This window comes from Staurois parvus, unplaced genomic scaffold (assembly GCF_062004578.1).
Source record: "Staurois parvus isolate SC_StPar_1 unplaced genomic scaffold, SC_StPar_1.0 ptg000152l, whole genome shotgun sequence".
Lineage (NCBI taxonomy): Eukaryota > Metazoa > Chordata > Amphibia > Anura > Ranidae > Staurois > Staurois parvus.
Window position 1 is genome coordinate 470,766 of NW_028317948.1, and position 19,364 is coordinate 490,129.

At 41.9% G+C, this 19,364-nt stretch overlaps 1 protein-coding gene across 1 annotated transcript in view; it reads right to left on the reverse strand.

Annotated features, from left to right (window-relative positions):
• DNAH3 (dynein axonemal heavy chain 3) overlaps positions 1 to 19,364 on the reverse strand; it is a 213,068-nt gene that overhangs the window by 159,342 nt on the left and 34,362 nt on the right. The window contains exon 9 of the mRNA XM_089674783.1: positions 4,679 to 4,898. Coding sequence (XP_089530909.1) covers positions 4,679 to 4,898 — 220 coding nt within the window. The remainder of the gene's footprint in view (positions 1 to 4,678; positions 4,899 to 19,364) is intronic.

Genomic DNA, 19,364 nt, shown 5'->3' on the forward strand with positions numbered 1-19,364 from the left:
AAGTTTTTTCTGGAGTTCTGAGAGAAGTTTAACATTTGGTCCCAAAACCCGTTTACTAGACATCTAGTCTACTATGGGTGTTATATTGATGATGTCCTTATCATTTGAAATGGCCCACTAAAAACCATTTTGGAATTGTGTCATACTGTAATTCCAATATATGGTATCAAATTCACACATGTGGTTGACGATGACTCTGGTTTTTCTAGATTTGGAATTGTCTTGGGATGCTGAAGGTAACAATTTCTAAGAACCATTTAAAAAAAACTGCAGGCAACTCATATTTGCTGAATATTTCATTCAGCCAATTTCATAGGCTGCAAAGGAATTGCTCGGATTACGTGGCACAGGCTGAGATATTACCTAACAAGTTTATGAAAAAGAGTTATAACAGGGAATACATCAATAAGGCAGTAGATAGATATAGAGGTGGGCTAAATATGAATATGCAGGAAGCACATACAGATGAGCCTGGGGAAATGTTATTCATTACCAGATTCAACAACCAACATTGGGCAATTTAAAAGGTGAATAAAAAGAATTGGCCAATTTTGAAGCAGGATTCTGCATTAAGTAAAGTGCTTCCAGACACACCTAAGGTTGTGTTCAGGAGAGCAAATAATGTAAAAGGTATCATTGCCACTAGTTGCATCAAAAATGAATCACATAGAGTTCAGGATATACCTACATTTTTTTTCAATTTGACAAGGTCCATTAAATGTAAGTCTAGGAAGTGTAAGGCCTGTCAATTTGTACGTCACGGCAAAAGAACTTTCAGTAGAAAAGATGACAGGGTCTTCCAGATTAAGAAGTTTATATGCTGCAGTACACAGTTTGCAGTTTATGACCTTAGGTGCCCCTGTGGGCTCTACTGTGGAGAGGACAGTGTGCACTATGTACAAAAGGTTTGGTGAGCATCAGCAGTTCATAGAGATGGAATATGGTAAACATAGTGTCCCCCACCACTTCTGTAATGCACATGGGGGAGCACACAGGGGTTACAGCGTATTTACATTGAAGCTATCCCAATGTTGGTCCCAGAACATTAAAGATTTTTCAGATTGTGTCAAAAAGGGGACATTTTGGATTTTTCCATTAACTACTATGTAATTGTGCATGCATCCCCTGGCTTTCCTCTCCTAAAGTTGTCCCTTTAAGATCCTGGGTATGGGAAGTACTTATTATAGTATTTAAGGCCATTGGTTGTGTGTGCGGCTGGATAAAAGATGCCACGCCTCTGAAACGCATAATTATAGCAACCACGAGCCTTCCCTCTTTTCCTTTGTGTTGGGTTGTTTGAGGACGGAGCTTGGCACTGGCTGGTTTGGGTGTATGCGCTCTAGTGGCCGCACGCTGTGCAGAGCCATAACTCACCTGTCAACACTTCAGGAGCTGTCAGTCTGAGAGTCCCACGCGGATGTTATGGCGGTGACCCAGGAGAAGCTGAGGAGGATTATTTCTTGATGTGCCTTACATATACCTGTACATCATGTGGGTGCATTGATTTTATTTCTTTTACTAGTTCAATAAATGGAGTTACACTAAGGCAGTTGTGCTCTATCTGTTGCTTTTGCTTAGATTTGTCACATCTCCCCATTCACATAGCATTACTTAAAAATTAACATTAACAACATAACCTTTTCTAGATCTTCTCTTCTTCCTGCAAGGAAACATTCTACCTAGATCTCCTTGTTGTGAGGGAGATTGGGAAGCTGTGTTTACCATACTTGGCTCTGTCTGTACTGTGCAGAGCAGATATCAACTCATCAATTGTACTAAACCAGCGGTTCTCAACCTGGGGGTCGCGACCCCTTTGGGGGTCGAACGACCATTTCCCAGGGGTCGCCTAAGACCATCGGAAAACACATATTTCCGATGGTCTTAGGAACCGAGACACCGCTCCTCTCTCCGGCGATGTGTGGGCGGGATGATACGCTGCTCCTGTCACCTGGCCACACCTCCGGGATCGCTCAGCAGCTCCGCCTCCTCGCCGCTGATTGGCCACCGGAACTGTAGCTCAGGAGAGGCACACAGGCGGCCAATCACCGGCGAGGAGGTGGAGCTTGGAGAGGAGGAGCCGAGCGGCAGAGCGCGCAGATCGAAGAAGATCGAGGGAGCTGCCGGAGCGAGTGAAGAGGAGAGAGGCCAGAGAAGGAAGACAGCTGACAGGTAAGTGAGAGAGCGAGCCCAGGCTGTCACTAATACCAACGATGGGGCACTATTCCTCCCCCCACTGACACCAACGATGGGGCACTATTCCTCCCCCCACTGACACCAACGATGGGGCACTATTCCTCCCCCCACTGACACCAACGATGGGGCACTATTCCTCCCCCCACTGACACCAACGATGGGGCACTATTCCTCCCCCCACTGACACCAACGATGGGGCACTATTCCTCCCCCCACTGACACCAACGATGGGGCACTATTCCTCCCCCCACTGACACCAACGATGGGACACTATTTCCCCCCCCCCCTGAACCCAATGATGGGGCACTATTCTCCCCTCCACCACACTGACATCAATGATGGGGCACTATTCCTCCCACTGACACCAATGATGGGGCACTACTCCCCCCACTGACACCAATGATGGGGCACTACTCCCCCCACTGACACCAATGATGGGGCACTACTCCCCCCACTGACACCAATGATGGGGCACTACTCCCCCCACTGACACCAATGATGGGGCACTACTCCCCCCACTGACACCAATGATGGGGCACTACTCCCCCCACTGACACCAATGATGGGGCACTACTCCCCCCACCGACACCAATGATGGGGCACTACTCCCCCCACCGACACCAATGATGGGGCACTACTCCCCCCACCGACACCAATGATGGGGCACTACTCCCCCCACTGACACCAATGATGGGGCACTACTCCCCCCACCGACACCAATGATGGGGCACTATTCCTCCCACCGACACCAATGATGGGGCACTATTCCTCCCACCGACACCAATGATGGGGCACTATTCCTCCCACCGACACCAATGATGGGGCACTATTCCTCCCACCGACACCAATGATGGGGCACTATTCCTCCCACCGACACCAATGATGGGGCACTATTCCTCCCACCGACACCAATGATGGGGCACTATTCCTCCCACCGACACCAACGATGGGGCACTATTCCTCCCACCGACACCAACGATGGGGCACTATTCCTCCCACTGACACCAACGATGGGGCACTATTCCTCCCACTGATACCAGTGATGGGGCACTATTCCTCCCATTGACATCAGTGATGGGGCACTACTCCTTCCACTGACACCAATGATGTGGCACTACTCCTCCCACTGCAAAATTACAGTTATGAAGTAGCAACGAAAATAATTTTATGGTTGGGGGTCACCACAACATGAGGAACTGTATTAAGGGGTCGCGGCATTAGAAAGATTGAGAACCACTGTACTAAACGCAAAAGCTGTATGTCTAAGCAAAAGGCTAAAGGTTTAGGAGCTGGACTTCTGCATTGTATGTTAATGAGAACTGGACTCATCCAGTCTTCAGCCCACTACTGGAATAGAATATGCTGAGCTACTTGAGAAAGTTTTGCAGTCAGCCATGACTGTTCCCTTCAGAAATATCAAAAAGGTAATATTTGTTTTACATTGTTTTAGGTATGCTGTGTGAATAGGAACAGATAACAAACATATAGTTGGGATTTCTCAAAATTGACAGTAAAAGTGGAAATACACCAAGGTTTTTTTATGCACAGTAAGTATTTTTCAACTTTTTGATATAATTTTGTGCATGGGTAAATACATTGCAATTTGTGTGTAATTATAGACACATTAAGAGCATTTTATTTAATTTACTTATAGAAGAGTGAAGCACTGTATATTGTTGGGAAGTGAGATTAGGATATCTTGGTGATATCATAACAGCAGCTGTCAAACAAGGAGTGTTTTGGTGTAAGGTTCATAGATATGGTCATAAATTTGATGTTCAAATGCATACCTTCATTATGGCTGCCAAGGGGCAGCTATAGTGAAGCAAAGCAGAGAAAATGGTATAAACTAATTGTAGAGGGACACACAATACATTGATATATGTGTCAGATTAAGATAAAAGTCTGGGCTGGAAGATTCAGTCCCTTCATACAAATTGGTCAATGTTGTCGGTAATGTGCTATTCTGGGCACATCCTCCTCTACATGGCTTTATTTTTCAGTTTTAACAAGTGGTCACAAAACCTCTTTCAGGTTCTCAGACCAGTGTATAGCATGGGAAGATCTAAAGTTGTAGCTGCATATCCCAGCTTGTGACATCACTGCTTAGTTCCAAACTTCAACTCCCAGAAGCTCCACAAAATACCATGCACTGAGTACAGGCACACTGTCTGTAGTCCAACTGAATGTGCTCACATAGAAGGGTGACAACACCAATGCAAGGCAGTGGATGGGCATTGTTATGCTACTGTAGGAATCCACATAGGCAATAATGTGACTGGCAAAAGCTCCAAGTTACTATTAGGAACATGGTTAAGCTGTGACAGAAAAGACAATGCAATCTAGATCCACAGATGCAAGTTAAAATGCATAGAGACATTTTGTTTTATACTATAAATTACTGCTGAGGTTAGTTCAACTCTACAGTAAAACGTACTCTCTTTAGTTGATGGTGTTGTGTGGTTGTCTTGGTTAGTGTCATTACCTGAAAAAGAGGTACATCCTGTGCTAAGAATTTAGCCAGGTTGACATCCAGCAGTGCGCGCAGAAGAAGCATGCTCTCATTTTCTTCTGGATATTTAAGTTTAAGATTTCCAGCTGCAGTAAGGACAGATTTCACTGCACGCATCCCGTAGTCATAATGGTGCTGAGATGATAGCTGTTCAGAACACAATCTGTACGTAGCAACAATCTTCTGCGCCAAGCTGAAACACAACAGCTCCATATTAATTGGTATAGTGGGTTGTGTAACAGGGAGGGAATAGCAAAAAACAATGTGCAGTAACCCAGAATTAAGATTCATCTGCTGGTTTTAGTTCAGTGAACTAAAATATACTTGCTGTGGATTACTGCATTTTGAATATCATCAATGCTCTCTGCACTGCTCAATTAAATAATATAAGCTTTGAAATCCTGATTAAAATATAGATTTTATATTCAAGCAACATGATTGCACAAAAAGGTTTACATAAAATAAAAAGCATTATTCACCCAATAGTTGAACAAAATAAGTTTAGATGAAAAATTTTTTCACAAACATATTCTTTTTTCAGTAGCCTAAAATATCAGTCCACCTAAACCTGAAATTTCAGTTTTAAAAATAGCACACTGTCTTTTTTGTATAGCTAGAGGACTTCATTAGAAAATTCCTAGCTCCCATCCTAATCCCTACCTCGACCAGTTCCAGAAGCCACTCAAAGCAAAGCACTGACAGACTGGAAGGTTTTGGGACCAAGCAAAAGGCCCACAAAGAAATCCCTTACAATAAATATTCCACTAGCTGGCAACTGTTGTGGCCTACTTCTGATAGCAGGGGAATAGGTAGGACCCCTCTGAGGTGCCAGACCCAGCCTAAGCCAGGGAGTATTACTTAATTCTCTACATTTTATAGAATTTAGAATTGAAGTAACATGGAATGACATGGCTACTGTTATGTGAGAAAAGTTTTCCTTAAATCTAGAGCTATGTTTTTTTTTTAAATCACAGGACGGCTTGTTTTTTTTTTTTTTCAGCCTGACTCAGAGTTTTGGAGATCCTCTAGAGTCCTAAAAAGATACAAAAAGCATATGGCTGATTTAATCTCCATACATGCTTTTTTAATTACTGTCTGTGTCCCCCATTAGGGAGATTCACCCTCTCTGGTTGTCATGTTTACTAGTAGCAGTGAAAGTAAAAGAAAATCCCAAATTTTGGGTTGTCCCCAGAAACAGTAATAGAGGGGAAATCTTTCAGTGAGAACATTAGTCCTGGTGACCCTGGTGATAACCATGCGTTTGCTCACTTTGGAGGGATTTCCTCTCACTTCTGGTTTTGGTTATAGGCAGAAAGTAATGGGAAGTCTCCCCAATGGGACACATGGTAAAAAAAAACAAAAAACAAAACAATTGACAGGGGTTATCTTTATGCAAAATGAAAAGCCTTTAGTTCTCCTTTAACTTTTTTTGTGACCAGGCCAAAAAAATCAGGTACAGTTAAAATATTGCAAATTAATATAATTCAACCCTCTATTCACCCAGTTTTTGAAGATTTACATTTCTTTCTGCATGTAATTTTCTGTCTCTTTACCACCTGCTATGAAAAGCCTGTGTCTATTGGATGGTTCAGCCCAAGAAAACTCAAATTCAGTGTTCATAATTATGGCATTTTCAAACATACTATTAAGGTTAAACAACAGCATACAGGTGCATACAGGTAAATAGACTGGCTGACAATCATAGGAAATATTTAATTGCAATTTGCATGAATTGAAATCACATAAAGGCTGCATGAAAATGAGCTGGCATGAATTGGATGGTAATGTAGCAAATTGCTTCCTAGAGCACTCTGTAATCCAAGAAAGGGACATGCTGGCAAGGACCAATGATGGGTGAACCTGCATTAAGTGTAATGACAATTTCATGTCTGCAATCAACAGCAGCACAACATAATCTGAGAAAAGTTTTATTTGTAGCTCAAAGTTAAAGAGTGATTGGATTTCTGTTCTTTGTGGAGTGCATTACCAGTGACATGTTATAAGAAACCTTCACTCCCAAAAGCTGGCTGGTCAAGAGCAGTAACACTGTCCAATGAGATCTCCTCATGCTGAGGTGAAGGCTAGGGGGGTGCCAGATATTACTGCCTATTAATACAGCATTAGTCAGTCTTTGGTGGTTATTTTTTAAAACTAGAAAGTGCAAAATCTGGTGCAATGTTGCCTATAAACCAATCAGCTTCCAGGCTATATTGTCAACAAGCTGATGTTAGAAGCCGATTGGCTGCCATTCACAACTACACCAGATTCTGAGTGCCCCAATTTTAGTAAATCTCCCCCTTTGTACAGAAAGGATGAGACACCAATATCAAGGCAGTTTTATAGCAATTCTTTCTACTAATGTGCCCTCCTTCATACAAGTTGGCTAGTGGAAACATGGGTTTGTTCTGTTGCAACTCAGTGGCTAGTACTCTAGAGACTGCAGTACATTTATTGCCTCTTTTCTTTCATACAAAAATAAAAAGCAGACATGGATAAAGTTTTTTGCTCTTCTGTACTAAATTATTGTTCTACAGAGTCTTCCTTTAACTAGTTCAATATTTATTGAAGGCTCAAAGTATCCCTCTTGTGCTGTTAATCTTAAATAAGATACATATGATTTATTACCATAAACTTATCTTGCCAGCTAAACCTCACAATAAATCTGCTGCTTGCTGGCATTACAGTCCCCAAAACACCATCTTTTTTTTTAATTGGTACAACTATTTGCATTCTTTTTTTTATCTGAAAAAAAGTTTATCTGTAACAAAACACATTTCAGGTTCTTTCTAAATACATGGCATATTTCCAAATGTATTCCTATATTTCCTGAATGTCAGAATATAAGGAGATTATCCAGATAAGCAGTTCTTCTTGAATGTGTTGTGTCACAGCATAGAGTTTATGGTTTGCAAAACGTTGGAAAGTGTAAATGACAGATTAATTGGGTAGCTTTTGTTAAAAAAATATAAGGCCCTGAAGCTGTTGCGGGATTTATTTGAAATTGCAGATTAAAACTAGAGAACATGTTAATTTTCTCTGCTGAAAGGATTACTTCAGTCATGGATCAGAATTTGAGTCAATACTTGTACAGAGCAATTTAACTGAATGGTAACACAGGACAGTATTAAAGTGTTAATCGCATTATATATTTTAGGCAACAAGGTAATCAGGGTAGTTCATCTCTCAACTGCATTATTTAGTCGAGAAATATAGAGAATGATCAAGCAAAGCCTCTATTTGATGTGATGATGTTCCATTTAAATGGAATAAATAGTCAGTCATAGTGCAGTCATTGAAAGGATTAATGGAATATAACCGAATCCATTTTGTACACACTAATACAAGATGCTTGTTTAACATACATATACAGTATATATGAAGTTTGTACACACTAACAAAACTGTCTATGCCAGCTTTATGTAGAAATTAGTGTTTTTGTAAACTTTACAAAAAAGGAGATAACCTTTACTCTCATTTCTGAAAAGTTGTAACCACAGCTTGGGCGTTGGGCCAGATTATAGCCATGGTTTGGCCTTTAGGCCAGATATGGTGTGAAAGATAAGGCAGAAACTTGAGTGTAAATACAGACATCATACAAATAATTGTTGAGTTAAGGTAAAGATAATGTGCATGTATTTGATTGAATGGTTTGAAAGTGGGTCTGCCCAAAGGCTATAGTATAAAAACCCTGATGTTATGCCAATAAAGCTGCAGTGTTTGCAATCGCAACTGAGGTGACTTGAGTGCATTCACTTTCAGAAATCTTGTGGCTGTGTCCAGGTGTGACCATTGGTACCTGAGGGGGCCCCCAAGGAACAAGAAAAAAGACCACCTGACTACATGCAGTCATGTCTATTTTTTAAGTGTGTTGTATTATTTGCTTGCTTAAAAAGAAAGCTCTTTTGCTAAAATATGACTTCTCTGGCTATACTGTGGGCTGGCACAACGTTTACACCCTTGGCCCTGTTTTTTCTACTTACGATGCACAGCTTGACATAATAGCCAGGCTCAGGAATAAGAATAATAGAAGTCTTGGTGTTCATTTTGGTGTACAGTATGTAAAGGCTGAATTGCCATTATTTTCAACAGTCAACCCAATTTAAGCTGAGGTGTAACAGTAAGATCAGCTGAATAACTAAACACTGCACTCTCCCTAGGCATTGCACTGCAGTTTCCCTTGACAATGCAAAGGCAAATTTCTGCTGATCTATAAAAAGTCAGTGATTTGAGGGTTACCAATGTAAAAGACTGGGGATGAGGGGCACACTTATTTTTTTTAATCCTGTAAAATACATCTAGCAAAAACTCAACAAGATATATGCAAAGCTAATAGCTATTACTGTATTTGTTGTTTTCTTCAGATGCAATGTTCAAAAATAACATTTGCTTATATTTTTTGTTTTATTTAAAAATTTTATTATCTGAAAATGTAAATACACCGCTCAAAAAAATTAAAAGAACACTTTTTAATCAGAGTATAACATCAAGTCAATTAAACTCTGGAGATATTGATCTGGTCAGTTAAGCAGCAGAGAGGGTTGTTAATCAATTTCAGCTGCTTTGGTGTTAATGAAATTAACAACAGGTGCACTAGACGGGGAACAATGAGATGACCCCAAAACAGGAATGGTTTTTGCAGGTGGAGGCCACTGACATTTTTTTCCCTACTCATCTTTTCTCACTTTTTCACTCGTTTTGCATTTGGCTAGGGTCAGTGTCCCTACTGGCAGCATGAGGCGATACTTGGACCCTACAGAGGTTGCACAGGCAGTCCAGGATAGCACATCAATACTTGCCATTGCCAGAAGGTATGCCGTGTCTCCCAGCAAAGTCTCAAGAGCATGGAGGAGATTCCAGGAGACAGGCAGTTACTCTAGGAGAGCTGATCAGGGCCATAGAAGGTCCTTAACCCATCAGCAGGACTGGCATCTGCTCCTTTGTGCAAGGAGGAAATAGGATGAGCACTGCCAGAGCCCTACAAAATGACCTGGTGTCAATGTCTCTGACCAAACAATCAGAAACAGACTTCATGAAGGTGGCTTGAGGGCCCGACGTCCTCTAGTGGGTCCTGTGCTCACTGCCCGGCACCATAGAGCTCAATTGGCATTTGCCATTGAACACCAGAATTGGCAGGTCCGCCCCTAGCACCCTGTGCTGTTCACAGATGAGAGCAAGTACACCCTGAGCACATGTGACAGACGTGAAAGGGTTTGGAGAAGCCGTGAAGAACATTATGCTGCCTGTAACATTGTTCAGCATGACCGTTTTGGTGGTGGGTCAGTGATGGTCTGGGAAGGCATATCCATGGAGGGACGCACAGACCTCTACAGGCTAGACCAGGGCTTAAAATTTCAAGTCCTGAGCTACTAGCCAGGCCTTAGAGTTACTCGTCACCAACAAACACCCACGCACAGAGACACATGTACACACATACAGACACATGTATACACACAAAGGCACGTACAGACATGCATACACACAGATAAAAAACACAGACACATGTACATACATACACAGACACATGTACATACATACACAGACACATGTACATACATACACAGACACATGTACATACAGACACATGTACATACATACACACAAACACACAGACATGTACATGCACACACACACACACAGACACATGTACACACACACAGACACATGTACACACACATACATGTACATACACACAGACACATGTACAATTGTACATGCATACACAGACACACACAAACACTCACACATGTACGCGTACACACACACACACACACCCCATAAAAAGTTGCAGTACTCCGTTGTTCACTCACAGATCTGGGTACTGCACTCTAGGGGGAGGCAGAGAGCAAGGCACACACTCCTTGCTTTGCTTTCACTGCGCTCAGCTATTGAGCAGTCTGATGGCTCTCAGTGCCAATGACAGATCCGGCCTGAGCTCCAAGCCTGCTCATTAAGACGGCCATGGGGGACACACTTGCCCCCACCATAATTTCCACTCACCATTGGCGAGCAGGTGAGTGGAAATTTCAAGCCCTGGGCTAGACAGTGGCACCCTGGCTGCCATTAGGTATCAGAATGAAATCCTTGGTGCCATTGTCAGACCCTACGCTAGTGCAGTGGGTCCTGGGTTCCTCCTGGTGCACGAAAAATGCCCAGCCTCATGTGGTGAGAGTATGCAAGCAAGTCCTGGAGGATGAAGAAATCGATACCATTGAATGGCCCCCACGCTCACCTGACCTAGATCCAATAGAACACCTCTGCGATATCATGTTTCGGTCCATCCGTTGCCACTAGGTTGCACCTCAGACTTTCCAGGAGCTCAGTTATGCCCTGGTCCAAATCTGGGAGGAAATACCGCAGTACACCATCTGTTGTCTCATTAGGAGCATGCCCTGACATTGTCAGGCATGCATACAAGCACGTGGGGGCCATACAAACTACTGAGTACCTTTTTGAGTTGCTGCAATGAACTTTCAGCAAAATGGACTAGCCTGCTGCATCATTTTTTCACTTTGATTTTCGGGGTATCTTTGAATTCAGTCCTCTGTAGGTTGATAATTTTCATTTCCATCAAACGATGAGGCATCCTTACGTTCCTAACACAATACCTAGTCCATATCAGTATAGATATCCAGCATGATATTTTTCCCCATTGAGATCTGATGTATTTGCAAAGTGTTCCTTTAATTTTTTTTTCGAATAGTGTACTTTAAGCGGTTTTTCACCTTGTTTGGAAAAATTAAAAGTCAGCAGCTACAAGTACTGCAGCTGTTGACCATTAATAAAAGGACACTCGCCTGACCTCACCAGCTCTTTGACGGTCTTAAGGTCCCCGGCATCGGCATGTTTTCTGTGGGCAGCCACCTGTGATTCCTTGCAGTTTCAAAGCCAGCTTCTCACATGCGCGCTTGAGCTTTGTGAATGGTCCCACAGCTTTATGGGGCCTATGATGTGTCCCAGGAGGTTGTGGGTGAGGGGGGAGAACTTTCAGTGGATCCAACGTGGTGATCTTACCAGGAGTGGGTGTGGGTACTTGTTAAAACCATGTACCTGCCCCCCCCCCAAAAAAAAAGTATCACAAATAGGAGAAGAGTGGGCAAAATGTTGGTCACACAGCAGTAAGTCAAATATCTATCAGCGAACATCAGCTTTCTGTGAGTGCTGTACAAAAGCCTAGCTTTTACACACAATACAGTTGAAGTTCATGAAAAATTCCTGCATTCAAGAATTTGTTCTTAAAGTTGAATTCTAAACAGTGTAAAATATGACATATGACAAAGTATTTCCAAAGCAGTTTTGTTTTTCCTTAGTCTCCCCTGTAACATAGTTTTATCAAATGATGATCCTGTCAGAAGATCTGTTTTTTCAGTTACTTTAACAGATGACAACCTTGTTTGTTCTACAGTGAAATCACACAGCAGCATTGTCATCCTGTTTTCTATGAACCAGAGCAATTTTTACATTTCAGCTATGGACCTATTTATTTGGAATAACTTTGCTATTAGTTTAGACAATAAAATAATATTTATGCTATTTTTAAGATACAAAAGCAAGAGTTTTTTTTAAGTGATAAAGTGTTATTTTACAATACAGAAACAAACAAATTTACAAAACTAAAAAAAAACATTTTTTTACTACTTTGATACATTTTGCAATACATTTTATCTAAGAAATAATCCTATTTATATGACGATCAAATTATGATTCTGCTACAAAGCATTGCAAATTTATTTAAAAACAAAGTAATTTTAACTTACCAGTAAATTCCATTTCTTGGAGTACAGAAGAGGACCCAGAAAATAATAGAGCATGGGTTATATACTACTACCTTCAGGTGACTGGACACTGGAAAAAGCTTTGCTGGGAAAGCTTTTGCAAAGCACAGTTAGTGCTTTGCACTAACTGTGGTGTAAAGCTTTAGCTTGTGCCTCATAAAATGCAAGATGCGAAAAAGTCCTCTGCAGGATCCTCTTCTGCATCCATCTCATCTTCCGCAATATGTAACTTGAAAAGTTTGGGAGGTTCAGGGTCATACTCCTTAATAGATTCAAGTGGTGTAGAGGCAGAAGAGTATTTGGGCCCTGAAGACCAGCTTTTTTTATTGAAACCAGACAGAGTTTAGGTGAAATCTACCTCAGTCAGAGAGACCATCTGTTGTGCATTTGAGAGAGAGCTAGAATTAGAGGAAGGAATTGGTGTCATTATAGGCCCTTGCTCTGGTGCAGGGGAACAGCTATCACCCTGAGTGTTTTTCTGTTTTTTTCTCAGGGCTATCTGTAGAACGACCGCTTTAGGTCCTTTTTTTCTCAGATTCTTTGCCCCTTGTCTAATTGAAGAGAATTTGTCATAACAACATTATATCACAAAGGGCACTTTTGGTCTCCTGTGTGATATGAATCAGGTATTAGAAAAAAAAAAAGTAAAAAATTAAAGTCACATCCAAGAACTTGGAAAATTTAGGTTAGCAAAGTTTGTTGCAGTTTCACAAGCTTGTGTTGACATATTAGCTATCTATTTACTCAGTGCAACCTCACCTTTTATACTTTAACAAAAAATGTGGGTAATATGTTGCATTTGTGCACCCAATAATAACTTTAGTATTTTTTTCTGAAAATTTGTGCTTGATAAACCGTTGCGCTAATATAATGTTAAACAAACAAACAAACAGTAACAGCTGTAATAGCTGCTGTATCTACACAGTAACTCCCAGTTGTCATTTTGACAGACAGAAATTGCTAGCAAATGAGAAGAAGGGGGTGGCAGCAGTGCAGAAGGACAGCTAGTAATACATATTGTATACCTTGCATACTTTGATTAATTTTTTTGGGTATATGTGGCAAGCCCAAGTTCCTCAACTGGTTAAGGAACAGATTAAAGCCCAATTTCAGCTAGCACAATTTAAATGATAAGTTTACCTTTCATACCATGTTACACCCATATTCAGGGTGTAACATGTAACATGTTACGAATGGAGCACCCCCCGCACCCCCCGATCCCCGTTGTGACAGCTAGCGGGGAATCTTCTCCCCACCGCTAGCTGTAACAATTTTTAAAAAACGCGGCAGTGTGGGGCTCCGCCCGCCTGGCCATGTCACTCATTCACAGTATTCTGTGAATGAAAACACTACAAGTTCCGACAGCCTTTGCAGCTGTTGGCTTGTAGTTCTCAATGAAATAACAGCATTGTGGAGTGCTGTGGTAGCTCATTGAGTCTTCCTGTCAGTAAGTATCTGCTTGCCTGTACGGGAAATTCTGCATGGGCACACAGATACACTGACAGGTCTGCAGGAGACCTGCATGGCACCAGCGATCTGCTATTCAATTTGATTTGACATGCTTCAGAGGCTCCAGAAACAGAAAAAAATAAATGCACATTTTTTTGCAAAAATGTGCATTTATTATTTTTTGTTAAAAGGTGAACTTATCCTTTAAGCAATTCCATATATATATATATATATATATATATATATATATATATATATATATATAATTTTTTTTTTCCATTTAAGCCATATTAATAAAAGCTGTCTCCAAACACTCCAAACACTCCCAGTCATGTAATATAGTTTGCTCAAACTTTAACTGCCACTTTTGCTGGAAACTTCAACCTGTTAAAGTAAGTGGAAAAATACCAGTTCTACTAGCATGATCAACAGGTAATAAAACTTTGTTACAGGGGACTCAGCTGTGAAGGGATGTGCAGATGACAGCCAAGCAACAGAAGGAGTGCAGTCAGTCATTAATTTGTCAGAAGGAATAAATGCATTTAAATATAATTCCAATGTTAAGGTAAAGATGTTGTAAAAATGAGGAAACATTAGTGCAACTCTGTTATAACTATAATTTGCCAGGCTTTCAGGATACAAATTTCCATATATAGTGTTTAGAGCAGGGATAACTAAATGGCAGACCGCGGTCTGAATCCAAACAGTGTGACAGTCCCGTCCAGACCGCAGCTGCCACTTAGCAGCTGTGTGTGCTCTCCTGAGTCTCCCATCTGGCTGCTGCTGTCATCCTCACAGCAGGACATGGGGCTGTAGATGCTGTAGATCTGCACAGAGAGTGGGAGTCATTTCAAATTAACAAGCGGATAATCAGTTAATAATTAACATAGTAAATAGGGCAGCTCTCACCCTCCATCCTGATCTGCAGTACATCCTGCCCCCTGCCCTGCTGTGAGGATGACAGCGGCAGCCGAAAGGGAGGCTTAGGAGAGCACACCCCCGGCTGATAAGTATCTCCGCCCTTCGGAAGGTAGGACTGTGCAGGGAGGATTGCATTGAAAGGGCACCATGATATAGAGGGGCAGTGTCATGTACGGTGCACTGTGACATAATGGGGCACTGTGTTATACAAGAAACACTGTGATTTAAAAAGGCACTGTGATATAAAAAGGAACTGTGTTATAAACCCTGGTCCTCCACTATCTCACCCCCACACCAGGCACCCTCTTTCCTCCAGGAATAGCCGCAATCTACTCAATTTAATATCAGTCCCCGTGCTCCCAAAAACCACCCTCCCTTTTTCATGTGCACTCTGGAATGCCCTCTCTGTCTGTAATAAGCTCACCTCTGTCCATGAACTTTTTGTCTCCTGCTCCCTTAACCTACTAGCAATTACAGAAACCTGGCTTCAAGCAGCAGATTCTTCTTCTCCCGCACTACTTTCCTATGGAGGCCTTCTCTGTACCCACTCACCCAGACCCAGTGGTCAGAAAGGAGGTGGGGGGTGGGGCGGTGGTTTGCTTCTATTCCCACTGAGCACCTTTCAAGTCCTCCCTAACCCTTCCTCTCTATCCTTCTCTTATTTCGAGACTCACTGCATTTGGCTGTTTTCTCCCATTTCTCTGAGGATTGCAGTGATTTTTTGGCTTCCTGGACCGGTGTCCCGCTTTCTTGATGATTTGTTCACCTGGCTACCCTACTTTCTCCCCTCTGAACTACCCACTATCATTCTTGGAGATTTTAACATCCCCATTAATGTGAACAACCCAGCTACATCCCAACTCTTCAACCTAACCTCATCTTTTGCCTTAACGCAATGGACACAGTCCTACACTCACTCTGATGGGACCATGTTTTCTCCCATCGTTGCACTCCTTACAACCTCACAAACACACCCTTTCCTCTCTCTGATCACAATCTCATCACCTTCACAGTGTCCTCATCTTCAAACACCTATCCCTCCAAGCAGCAAACAATTACCCGCAGAAACCTTCACAACTTGAACCCTGCTCTTTTCCACTCTGAAACTGACCGCCTCTATGACAGAATCTCTCCCCTGTCCTGCCCTGACCTGGCCACTGCTGTCTACAACAGTTTGCTTTCATCTACATTAGACTCACTTGCTCCTCTAATAACACGAAGCATCAGGCCCCGGCCATTACAACCTTTGCAGACTGAAAACACCAGAAATCTTAAACGGCATAGTCGTGCGCTGGAGCGATTGTGGCGTAAAACCAAATCTCACCAAGCTTTCACCCTATATAAATCTGCTTTCTTAACATACAATTCCTCCCTCCATGCTGCCAAACAAGCCTACTTTATCACTCTCATCAATAACTTATCATCCAGTCCTCGTCGTCTCTTCTCCACTTTTAATTCTCTACTTTCTCCACCTCCACCCAGTACCTCACGCACTGCTTACGAGATTGCAAATCATTTCTAAAACAAGACTGATGCAATTCATAGGGGCATATCCACTGCACAGACATCCATCCCACTTACCATACCTTATACTATAGCTCCCTCAACACTTTCCTCTTTTGACCTTGCTACTACCAAAGAGGTCACTAAAGTTTTCTCAGAAGCCCGTCTCACTACCTGCCCCCTGGATCCTGTACTATCTTTCTACTCCTCACCTCACCCCTTCAGTCTCCTCTCAAATTACTAACCTACTAAGTGACATATCGGCATGGATGTCACTCCACTTCCTCATACTCAATCTTTCCAAAACTAAGCTCTTAGTATTCCCTCCAGCCCGTGCCCCCTCCCCTGACTTCTCCATCAAGATCAATAACACAACCATCAGTTCCTCCCCTCATGCCAGGGTGATAGGTGTAATCCTAGACTCCCATCTGTCCTTCCAGTTCCAAATCCCATCGCTGTCCAAATCGTGTAGACTTCACCTCCGCAACATCTCCAAGATATGCCCGTTCTTAACCTCGGAGACTACTAAGCAACTTATTCTCTCCCTTGTTATCTCTCACCTTGATTATTGCAACTCCCTCCTCATTGGCCTACCTCATTGCAGGCTATCCCCTCTTCAGTCTATCATGAATGCTGCCGCCAGACTCATCCACCTTACTAACCATTCCGTATCTGCCACTCCTCTTTGCCAATCACTCCACTGGCTTCCCATTGCCCAACGAATAACATTCAAAACATTAACAATAACATATAAAGTCATTTTATAACTCTGCCCCAAATTACATCACCAATCTTGTCTCCAAATATCACCCAACCTGTACTCTCCGCTCCTCGCACAACCTCCTGCTCTCTAACTCCCTTGTCTCCTCCTCCCATGCTCATCTCCAGGACTTCTTCAGAGCCTCCCCCATCCTCTGGAACTCTCTACCCCAATTTATCAGACTGTCGCCTACTCTGCTCACCTTTAGGCGATCTCTGAAAACCTATTTCTTCAGGGAAGCCTATCCTGCCCTCAGCTAATAATGGAATCTTTTACTCCTCCTACCAGTCCATCCCCCACAGTTACTACCTTTTGTACCACTAGCCCCTCCTTCTTAGATTGTAAGCTCCAAGGAGCTAACCCTCTTGTATTGAACTGTATTGTTGCTGTATTGTCTCCCGTTATATTGTAAAGTGCTGAGCAAACTGTTGGCACTATATAAATCCTGTATAATAATAATACAAAAAAAACAAATAATACAAAAAAAAAAAAAAATGAGCACTGTGATGTAAAGGAGCACTGTGCTGTAAAGGGCACTGCAATGTAAAGGGGCACTCCAATGTAAAGGGGGGCTGTGGTATGAAGGGGAACAGAGGACACCATGGGACTGCTTTAATGAGGGAACTGTGATGTAAAGGGGGAAACTGTGATGTTAAGTGGTGTTGTGATGTGAAAGGGGGGCTGGCGACACTGACGTAAAGAAGGGGCTGTGATGTGAAGGGTATAGCAAACATGAGATTTTGATCTCTGCCAGAAGAAAACTGTACTAACTGGACCTTCGTAAATTTTAATTCAATACCCCTGGTTTAGAGTAAAACTAAATGTAAAAAGAGGTGTAAAGGGAGTATATTCCTTAGGGCAAGAAAATTAAGATAACAATTAAGGTAGATGGAAAAGAAAGATGACCAATGAGTGGACATTGGTTTGAGGTCATAAGAATATGAGGATATCTCAAATCTATCACAAGACACAACCATCATGCAAAAAAAGAGTTAAAGGGGGGAAGCTATCTCCATGCGTTAGCGTGTTATTTGGCCCAGGTGCCATCTTGCCCCCCCTTTTTTTTTTTGCTGGGGAGTAAATGGTGTTTCTTTGGGTCTTACACCTGCAGCTCATTTGGTGCTGGGAAGGTTGTGGCCCCCCTTTGTTAGGATATATTGAGAGGGAGGTTTCTCTTCCTCTGGGACCTGGAGTTGTTTTTGGGATGATCCCTTATCTACACATGTCAGCACTGGATAATCATTGATCCTTTATAACAAGTTTCTTACTTTCGATCTATATTCCTACTGTAGTAATATATATATATATATATATATATATATATATATATATACACACACATAGAGTGCCTGTTGGTCTGTTGGTATTTAATTAAATATTATATATAATACATGGGGAAGTTTGTGTGGAAGATAGGCCTTTTAATCTGATGCATGTATTTCTAGGTGCTGCTCCTCGGTTTTCCCCTTGGGGTGCCATGTTTTTCTTCCCAAAACTCCTGGGCCAGACACCTGGTAGCAATTTCCATTTGGAGGTGTTATTAGACTTCTTATATAGCTGATTTGTAAGTATTGTTCTATCAATGGACATTTATATGTATAAATACTTCACCATCTCTACCCTCCTCCTGTTTTTAGGGGACTTTGTGAACACTCTATGATACTGTTTTCTAGGCTAATGCCCCATACACACGATGAGAATATTGGACGAATGATCGTCCGTATTGTTTTTTGCATACTAGTCTCATATCGAAAGTGAAGAGGTTACTAACGTTACGAAAATTCTTGCATGACAGAAAGAAAATTCACAAGTGATGTATTGTACTTGAATTTTCGAACAAAAACTGTACTGATTAATGAAAATCGTATGATCTGGTATCACACAAGAAATATTTTCGTACTTGTCCCTTCAAACAATTTCAGACGAAAGCTGTTTACTAACGATCAGATTATCGTTCACTTAGCTTCAAAAGCAGTATTTTTCATACGATTTTCTGATCATGTGTACGGGGCATTACAGACTTTATAGTGGGCATCTTCTCCTGAAGAAGTGAGATTATTTTCATGAAACGTGTTGAGTCAAAGGATGCACCCAAATCAGCTTACCTTTTTATAAATTGCTTTATTTATGTAAAAAAGATTTCATCCATTGTGCAATTAATCTTTTTATGCAAACGTTTTACCTCATTTAAAGTCCCATCACATATGTTCTTGTTCTTTGTCTATGCAAAATAGGGGATGGAGGCACAACGTCA